The sequence below is a fragment of the Ornithodoros turicata genome, chromosome 2, assembly GCF_037126465.1.
Source record: "Ornithodoros turicata isolate Travis chromosome 2, ASM3712646v1, whole genome shotgun sequence".
NCBI lineage: Eukaryota > Metazoa > Arthropoda > Arachnida > Ixodida > Argasidae > Ornithodoros > Ornithodoros turicata.
This window is the reverse complement of record NC_088202.1, coordinates 119,933,158-119,942,342: the sequence shown is the minus strand read 5'-3', so window position 1 is coordinate 119,942,342 and position 9,185 is coordinate 119,933,158. Positions and strand designations below refer to the sequence as shown.

At 45.2% G+C, this 9,185-nt stretch overlaps 1 protein-coding gene across 1 annotated transcript; it reads right to left on the bottom strand.

Annotated features, from left to right (window-relative positions):
- Positions 1-797: 797 nt before the first annotated feature.
- Positions 798-8,089, bottom strand: LOC135385000 (serine proteinase stubble-like). The gene is made up of 6 exons (XM_064614177.1): positions 7,966-8,089; positions 7,086-7,630; positions 6,753-6,862; positions 6,389-6,651; positions 5,144-5,298; positions 798-1,344 (listed from the first exon to the last, which is right to left on the bottom strand). The coding sequence occupies exons 1-6, from the start codon at positions 8,087-8,089 to the stop codon at positions 1,144-1,146; spliced, it is 1,398 nt and encodes a 465-aa protein (XP_064470247.1). The 3' UTR covers positions 798-1,143.
- Between the last annotated feature and the right edge of the window lie 1,096 nt (positions 8,090-9,185).

Genomic DNA, 9,185 nt, shown 5'->3' with positions numbered 1-9,185 from the left:
TGTAGCAATTCGGAGATCAAACGCCACATCGTGTAAAATTAGCTATATATAACAATCTACGACAGTGCTGTCAGCTGCTGTATTTGTGAATCACAGTGAACGTCTCTCTCCTGTGGCCTCCCGAGCCTTCGACATCGCGAAACTGTTGTCTGACAGGGCGCTGAGGGCACTTGAAGATTTTCTACATAGAATCGGGCCTATGGATATTCTATGACTCGCTGAATGTGTACTGTATGTGCTCTCAGCGATTCCGACATTTTACACTCACTTCGTCGAAACGTTTGAACTACATGTTGAACACCATCATCTCTCTTCAGCTCTGTTCATCATCTATCATCTGTGTGTATACTTTCTGTGTGTAACCGTACTGGGGTAGCGAGTTCGACTTCGTCGAAACTCACATCCCCATTTTTTCTTTCTTTATCACGTCACCATCACCATCACAGTGAACGTGCTACCGTGTAAACACAGAATAAAGCGAAACAGTGAAATTTTATTGAGCGGGCCAGCATGAGAATTATCATAATCATAATCTTATATTGCTGAAAATCAGTCAGGTTGAAGGCAACTTGGGGCATGTTCACACAACTAGAGTATGGTACGGTAACCATTATACTGGGCCATATACTGGGTGTTGACCAGTGGCGGAACCAGAAAAATATTTCGGGAGGGGTTCTATGCGGACTTTACATGGGTGAGGAGGATTTCGCCTATGTTTCCCTCTCCCAAATACACTACCAAAGGTACGATTTCCGGGAAGTCTGAACCCCCCCCCCCCCCCCCCCCCCCCTCTCTCTAGCTACGCCACTGGTGTTGACTTGACTGTGCTTGCTGACAGTATTTTGTTCACCTGCAAAAAGCAGCATTCCCAATAACATGATGCGAGACATTTTGCTTCAGACGCCCTTTTCGTAGGGATCTTAATGAATGTTTTTCCTTCCTCCCGTAGACTTTTCCCACGAAGTTCAGCAGGTACAAAGGCCGCTCTACAGGCCATTTTTCAAATTACAGGCTTTCGTTCAAGTAGATTCAGATTCGATGCACAGCTTATCTGTAGCACGCCTTCTTGTTAGGCATTCATATCTATCCTTCCAATACTTGCTTGGTTTCCTTAGCTGGACTCGGAGCTTTGGAATACTGCCATCAGCTGCTTCCTAACTTTGTAACGACATCCTGGGATGCATTTGTCGACGTGGTATTTTTTATCCATGGTACGTAAGTGCTGATTTTGGTAAAAACACCAGGCAGTCCTCGTCTTCCACAGCCAATTCCCCAGGACACTATTCCTACTAGACGCCACCTGCCGTCGTTGCCTTGTGCCACCAAAGGGCCACCAGAATCGCCCTGCCAAGACGACGAAAACAACTTTATTTTGATGATGACAGTTAGCGTGTTTTATATTCACTCTACATCATTTCGCGCGGCAATTTGATGAAAATATAATAACGATGACCAACAGTGAGGACCACACACACACACGCACACACACACACACACACACACACACACACACACACACACACACACACACACGCACGCACGCACACACACACACAGCAAGTAATTTTCCAAGTAATCTGATTGCAATTTTTGAGATTTGCGCCGAAGAAAGCACAGAAACATTTTGCAGAAGGGGACTGGATATATTTTCAATCCGAGTTCGTTTACCAGCAGCCTGCAACCGCTGCCAATAGAAAGCCCTTTTAGCGAACCATTTGGCTGAGCTTGAGTGTGTCATTGGACGGCCAGTGTTGCCAACGAAGCTCTCAGCTTTTAAAGAGTGCTTTGCCGCGTAAGCGATTTTGTGGGACTTTGTGACGTCACTCCGAAATTTGCGATTAGATGTGCACACATGACTTTGAGCAGAATGCATTGAACCCCAATCACAACTTGAGGACGTCGAGAAAGAATATTGAAGGACCATTCTTTCTTTGGGTGAGGGTATATCGGGAGCCGTTTTATGCATCCACGCCGGGCTTAATTTTTAGAAGAGAAGTAATAGTAATGCAGGACTTTTTTTTTTCTCTAGAAAGCGAAGTCGTTGAGCAACTGCCCTCTAGCCCTATTATATAACATCACTGTCCCACTTGTGATTCATGAATTAACAAGTTCCGTTCGATTTTTCTGCATCTTTTCTTTTTCTTTATTTTTTCTGTATTTGCTTTCCGGAATGAGTGTGGAACAGAGCTGTACGTAACGCGTTACTGTTTTTGGTAACTATAAGTAACGACTTAGTTACGTCCTAAAAATGTAACTAATAACGTACTTAGTTACAAAAATTGGTAACGCGTTAGTGCAAGTTACTTGTTCCATTTTTCTTTTTGCTCACTGTCACCAACCACGACCGCCATTTCTGGTTGTCCTCGCGCACATGGCGGTATTCCACGAGGCTGAAGCACGCGGAAAAATCCTCAGCGAAGAGAAAAGCCTTTCGAAGCAGCGAAGAGAAAAGCAGAGAGCAACGCCTTTCTCATTGCTCTGGTGTCCAAAGTGTTTCAGCACACTCAAGGTGTTCCTCCTTTCAAGTATTCACTGCGCGGGCGTTTAGTGCTTTGTTTCTCTTCTCGGGAACTCATGTCAATGATCATGTGAAGGCCTCCTTGTTAATGAATTCCGTTTTTTCCTGAAAATCCCTATTGTGGATCACCGCCTTCAACCCTGTTCTTTGGTGTACATTTAGTCTAGGGCTTAATGGAAACGCGAGTTGACAGTGTACATGAGACAGTTATATATGTAAGTGATATAGATTGGTCATGCTTTCGTATTTCTGCTGTCTGGTATGCAAATGTAACGTATAGGAGTAGCTCGTTACTTCCGAGTAACGAGAACGCGTTCCTTTTATTTGTAAGTAACGGTCACGTGCTTAGTTACTATTTTTCCGAAGAAACAAGTAACGGATTTAGTTCCTTTTTTGGGGTAACGTGTACAGCTCTGGTGTGGAGAAATCCACCGGGACCGCATCGACAAGCGTTTGACAGCGGCGCTGCTGCAAGCTACAATAATTTCGAAGATACCAAGTTCCTTATGACCTAGTTTAAACGACGCTCATCTCTGTGTTGCTTGATTAAGCACTTTGAATGTCGCAGGGGAACGGCGTATTAGCGAACATGCACCGCTCTGATAGAACGAGTTCGTGGTATTCGCGTACGGTTTAGAGAATTTCTCTTGTTTCAAAGGCGAGCGAGCTGTGAAAATTTGCAGCCTTCGAAGGAGATATCTTTTATGTGAATGCTGTGCTGCAGTTTAACGCACACCTGAAGTTGTTCCAGCTTCGGGCAGTTTTTGACCAAGACTCCTTTGAAACATAACAATGCACTGGTGGCTTGTATTGTTACATCAATGGCGTTCAATGGGTAAATGACCTATACACTCTTATGAACTGCAACACTCTTGGACGCCTAAGCCTGCGTTTTACGAAGCGTATCGTTCGCAATAGGCCACACTGCCTACGTCAATGGTACAGGTTGGGAAAATGGCACCGCCGTTCTTCTATAAAAGGAGGTATTGCAGAGCGGTCATATTTATCCGTGCATCTGAACATATTGTAGACTCTGTGAAGGTCACCTGTGCGTAGCGAATAACGAATAGAGTAATTTTTTACGAGTTTGATTTGCCTAAGAAGACCACATATTATTGTGTGTGTGTGTGTGTTTTTCACTCACGCCCCTGTGCAGGGCGCAGCAGGGGCGGCGGAAGGGTCTTTACAGGGGTCACTGTAGACCCCCGGAATTTGTGAAGGGGGCGTAAAATTCCCATGGAGGTGAGGCGCCAAACGGTTATCTCAGGTGCCGCAAGCGAATAAAATGCCATAAACCATCTTCCTGAACCGATACCTGAATTTTTGGGATCCGGGCATGAATTGGTGGCGGCAGTGGGGCATGAAAGTGGGGCATGAACTTCTGAATGAAAGGGCTGCGATTAGGGGGTCCAACTCGGCTTGTATCTGCGGCCTTGCCGAATTGCCCTGTCCCCCGTCATTCTTGTCATCGCATCAAGCAGGTGCGATTGACACTCGATAGTGATGCGGCAACTTCTACAAAGGCCTATCCGCGTAGCGGAGTGCATACACAGTTGATGGACGATCCAGGCTTACAAGGAACTGGAATCACGGCACGCCTGCATTCGCGCGGGATTCGTACGTGGACGCTGGACTACTGTCTCCAGTTGCAGCGGCGAACTGAACACTTTGCGAGGCAATGCAGTCAAATAGCGTAAGCAACCCCGTGTACATAAGTTGCCTAAGCGTCCTGGCTAAAATTTCTTACATATTTCGTTCTCGTATTTTTCTGTCATTGTTTCGAATATTTCGCGGGACTTTAAATTCGCGAAAAAAAGGGCGTTCGCGAATTTCGCGTAAAATAGGTCCTCGCGGAAATTACTACCTATACAGTACACGCGTTTATTACAGATTTATAGACGCATTTAAAGCAACATCGGAACATCCTATTGGTTTTGTTACTATTGTTATGTTCAGCCCGCACAATTTATCAATAGCGTCACTTATTTTACTGTTGCGTTGCACCTATTTTACCAGTTGGTCACGGTTGCAAGAGATTATCATGGGACACGTGTGGACCAGAGACGGTCGTCGCAGTGGCCTCTGCGTCATTGCTTCAGTCGATCTCGTGGTGGAACAGAAGAACAGATTGGCTTGCTGAAAACGGTTGCCATTGTTGACAGAAGGTTAAAAATGTAATCGATTACTCAGTAATTGATTGCCGAAATTTGTAATCAGATTACCTGGAAAATTCCTTGCTCACAAAATTAATTGATTACGTTAAAAAATTACTAAATAAAGTAATTGATTACTAGTAACGCGTTAAGTACAACTCTGAGCGACACACATACAGCGGATAAAATAACCAATAGCCGGTTGTTGGTTTCTTAGTCGATCTCCTGCTAATAGCTAGTAGGGGCCACTCACGTGAAGAAATACGCCACTGCTTCGCGAGGTTTTGTTTATTGAACGTAATTGCACGATGAGTAATAGAATATCCGCCGTGCACGACAGATGCGCATCGTGGAGGACATTGCCATGTTCTCCTATTCGTTTATGGCATACCATTCTAATTACCGTGTGCTTCTTTTGCAGCATGCTGAGACCACCTAGGGTGTGGTCTCTTATATTCCTGCAGAATTTTACCTGGCAGGCATCTTTGCCTCCCCTGAGGTATCCCGCGCAGAAGACCCGCTCTGTGAGCGACTCCTTGTGTCCGGCGTTGTGGAACCGGCGACTGCACTCTCGATGACCTATGAGGGGCACGGACACTTCCTGCAGTACGGAGGCGCTGCTGCCATCTGTCAACGAAATGAGCAAATTCATCGTTCTCATTCTTCATACAACCTGACGCCAGAAAGCGGGAGGATCGTTCGCAATACACGGAGGAGCTATTCTTGAGCAAGTACACGCCGTGTTTTATAGCTTGCTTCGAAAACACCTTGGATTTCCATAAAGTTATTCTCAATGACGATGCTCTAGCACCCACCGTTACACACTGGCCGCTCCGCTAATTATCGAAATTGATTTTAAAAAAATTCTTAAAGAAGCTATAAAAAAAGAAAAAGCACATTTGTTTTTAGATATTCCTGCGTAATGAAATATGACTCTGCAATCTTGAGTAGATCTTCATTCATACCAACCATAAGAACTGCGATGGGGTGGTCAAATTATTAACAACAACAACAGCAACAACATTATTTTGTGATTATGATTGAGGAGTATCATCATCGGAGAGATGTGGTGCTAAGGTATTCAAATTAATAAAGTCAAAATATTAATGCTGCTTTCGTTATTTATAATTCATTTCGCTTCACCACGAAACCGTGATGCGGACGTCGATTTCTAGTTGGAATTGATAAAATAGCATAAATGCAGACAAGCTGGTGGATGAAATGCATTGTAGAAAAAGCCTGTGAGGTGCAAACACTAAAGGGGCATTCAACCGATGGAAGAACAACGATGTATCTCTTTCTGAATGTTCATTTAACTTTGAAAAATGTTCTCTGAGATAAGAAGGTCGACAACGACACAGAAGCACGGCAACGTATATGTAAACATTGTAGCGATTGAAGCGCCACCGTGGTGGGTGCCGGTCACTCTTGGAACTATTCGCGTGTCCTGGCGTCTCTCAGTCGGGAAATACCGGATTCTGATACGTCGGTCCCGATTGACGTAGCTCAGTGACGTTTACTGTCGCGTTAAAGGAAGGGGAGAGGTGCCCTGATTTCGCTCTTTGATCTGCTTTGTAAATAATTAAAGCGCTTGGGTTGCACAAAGCCTTACACATGTTTTGGTGTACAGTGAAACCCCTCTTTCACTGTGTGATGGTCTTTAGATAACGTCTTGACAGGAGTTTAGTGATCTTTATAGTACTTATATTGAACTTACTTTCCTTTGTCTGTCCCCACCCAGTGAGAATCCCCTTTCCAGGAAGGGGTTGGTACTCGTAAAGACAGACTGCTTGTACGTTTAGAGCCATCTTGAAAGGCGTCTTCGTCTTCAGCAGCGCAATATCATTATCGTAGGTCTGTCGCTGGTAATCTGGGTGGAGCACGAGTTTTTCCACGTGTCTGTCTTGGTGATTCAATGGCTCTGAGGTAGAGTTCTGGTCGTGGTCACCTGCTCGTACAATCAGGCGCTCCCGTGGATAGCTAAAAAAAGTTCACTCGTTGTAGGCTGGGCGCATGTGAGATTTCTACATGACCTAACCACCTAGTAGCATTTCTAGCACCTAATAACGCCAGTGACTTACGGGGTGATCGAGTGTGCCGTCGTTACAACCCAACTCTCAGTGAGCAGAACGCCTCCACATTTGTGTTCGCCATCGTCACTTCCTTTGCCCCTTGTCGTTCTGATGGATATCTAAGTGGAGACAAAGTTGTACATGTACAGTCCTTTCAATGCAAAGACATTTCTCGACGTGCAGCTCAAAGGAGCAGTGCATTAAGGAAAGGGAAAGTGCGAGTCCAACTTGATCTGAACGCCAATAGCGTCGCCTCCTTCTATACAATGAATCGATGGACTACCAAGGGCTGTATTACGAATGCATCCAATATGTAGTGCAATTTGCAGTAACTGTATTTACCTGCCATGGCCAGTGTCCGAAGTTTGAGTCGTCTCCACCTACGACTCTTCCTTGGACAGCTAACGGTGCTTCACCACAAACTGTCTTGGAGTGCGTACCGTCTACTCTTAGGTTTTTATGGGAGCCCCCAGTGTCTACTGTCCACAGACTTTCGTCCTCTCTGAAGGTCGGACTCGGCGTTGTCGCCCTCACAGCTGATTTGGTGGTCGTCGGCAATTCCTGCTTCGTCACAAGAACTTCGGTAACGACCTCTGTAATGCTAACTGGAACTTTCGTTGTTTTTAACTTGGGTCTGCTCGTACTCCTCATGGGAAGTAAAGCGATAGGTGACTGTCTTCTTGGTGCCGATGGTACTGTTGGGTACCTTTGCTGCGCAACATGACGGACGCAGCACTGAACCTCAGGTGTTCCCCATGCGTAGGGACAGTCGCTGCCGTAAAACAAGGAGCCACCCATTCGTGTGCAAGTCCACACGTCCATGCATCTTCCTCTCGCGTACGATCTGTACGGCGATGAGAAACATCCCTGGTGAGAATAAGGGTTTTCTGGAAAGGATGATAGCATGCAAATATACTTACGAGACCTGAAGAATAAATTTTATTCCTGCAGGGCAACTTATCAGTGAAACTACAGAATGTTACAAAAAATAAACAAGCTATATCAGCTCTGATAGCTTTTTTAGTTGAGAGTATAGTCTGACTGAACTTAACCCCCAAAAAGTATGCATTTTCTCTTCACCATCACAACCTCTCTGGTGAGGCCATGTAGCGATAAAATTTTACACGTCTCATGAGTCATGATGATTTACTCCCTATAGTTGGCACATTATGATCAATATTTCCATGAATTTGTGACTTTGCGTGTTGGAAGGTATACTTACGATAATGTTGGTAAAACTGGGGAGAACCAGGTGTGGAGCTGACCATGATGACAATGGAGCTGATGATGATGGTCGGATTACACATCTGCTGCAGGTAAAGCCAGACACACAACATTCGACTCATTGTCCTCCGTTTGTTAATTTGAACAGCTCACTTTTATAAATATATGCCCATTTATTTTGTAATAGTTTGAGTCTTTTAAACTTTTTACAGATCACTATTTTCCTGAGACAAGCTGAGAATATTACCCTTGTAATAACAATTAACGCTATCATAACATGTATTGATGCCTAGAAAGCATTGGAATATGACATGGACCACGAGTGAAGCCGCTCACACTGCTGTAAAATGACAGCACACTAAACTATCTCAAATACAAAGCTGTTCTTCGCAAACACCTCATCCTGTAGTTGCGTATCTGAGTCACAGTGACCTAATTCTTGACGCTTTACTCGGAATATTTGGGAGGCCGGCGCAGGCTGCCGTAGGTTGCTCCGCCGCGAGACGTTCATACTCTACCTACACGATGACACGCGAAAGAAAGCTTACAGAACCGGATGAGCCCAGTCGAATCCCGGCTGTCCGGGCTTAGTTATTTCCCCTTTACCTGTACAAAATTCCAGTCGGGCCACCGGGAAGTGAACAACTTGAGCCGGGCACTTGAATCGCGTTTTCGACTTCCTCACTTTGCTCGCTCACTCACCTCGCCTTCTCTCTCAAAGATCTGGTATTGGAGAGCACGTGATGACCTCTCGATGCCGTGGGGGGAATCCCGTTAGAAGAAACCTGCCGCTGTGGGACCGACTTTTGTTAAGGGGCCATGATGTGGCTTGACGTCAACGAATGGAGAATCTGTAACTTCGATCATCGCACTCTCAGTGCATGTGCACCGGATCTTTGTGTGCTCCACAACTTCACCGGTTCACTCGATACTGTTGAGGCGCTCATTACAGGGTCGTTCATCACAGGCGATATTCCCATGCCTTTTCTCTCAGTCAATCAATCAATCAATAATGTCCGAATTATTCATCAATTCTTGCGTTTATTGCTTCGAATAAGCTAGGAAGAACATCCGCGCCAACGTAGAAATCGTGCTCGAATTTGCACTCCGGATACAGTACATTCGACTGCATCCTACCTGCATTAAAATATTCGGACACAAGCTCAGCCCTACCGCATGATAGATCTGAGGCATCAGTTTGGAATTACAGCTACAGCT

Coding starts and splice junctions, on each gene's coding strand:
- LOC135385000 (XM_064614177.1), bottom strand. CDS start 8,089: ATGAGTCGAATGTTGTGTGTCTGGCTTTACCTGCAGCAGATGTGTAAT. Junction 7,631..7,965: donor CCAGTTTTACCAACATTATC/GTAAGTATACCT, acceptor CATCCTTTCCAG/AAAACCCTTATTCTCACCAG. Junction 5,299..6,388: donor GTGGGGACAGACAAAGGAAA/GTAAGTTCAATA, acceptor TTTCGTTGACAG/ATGGCAGCAGCGCCTCCGTA.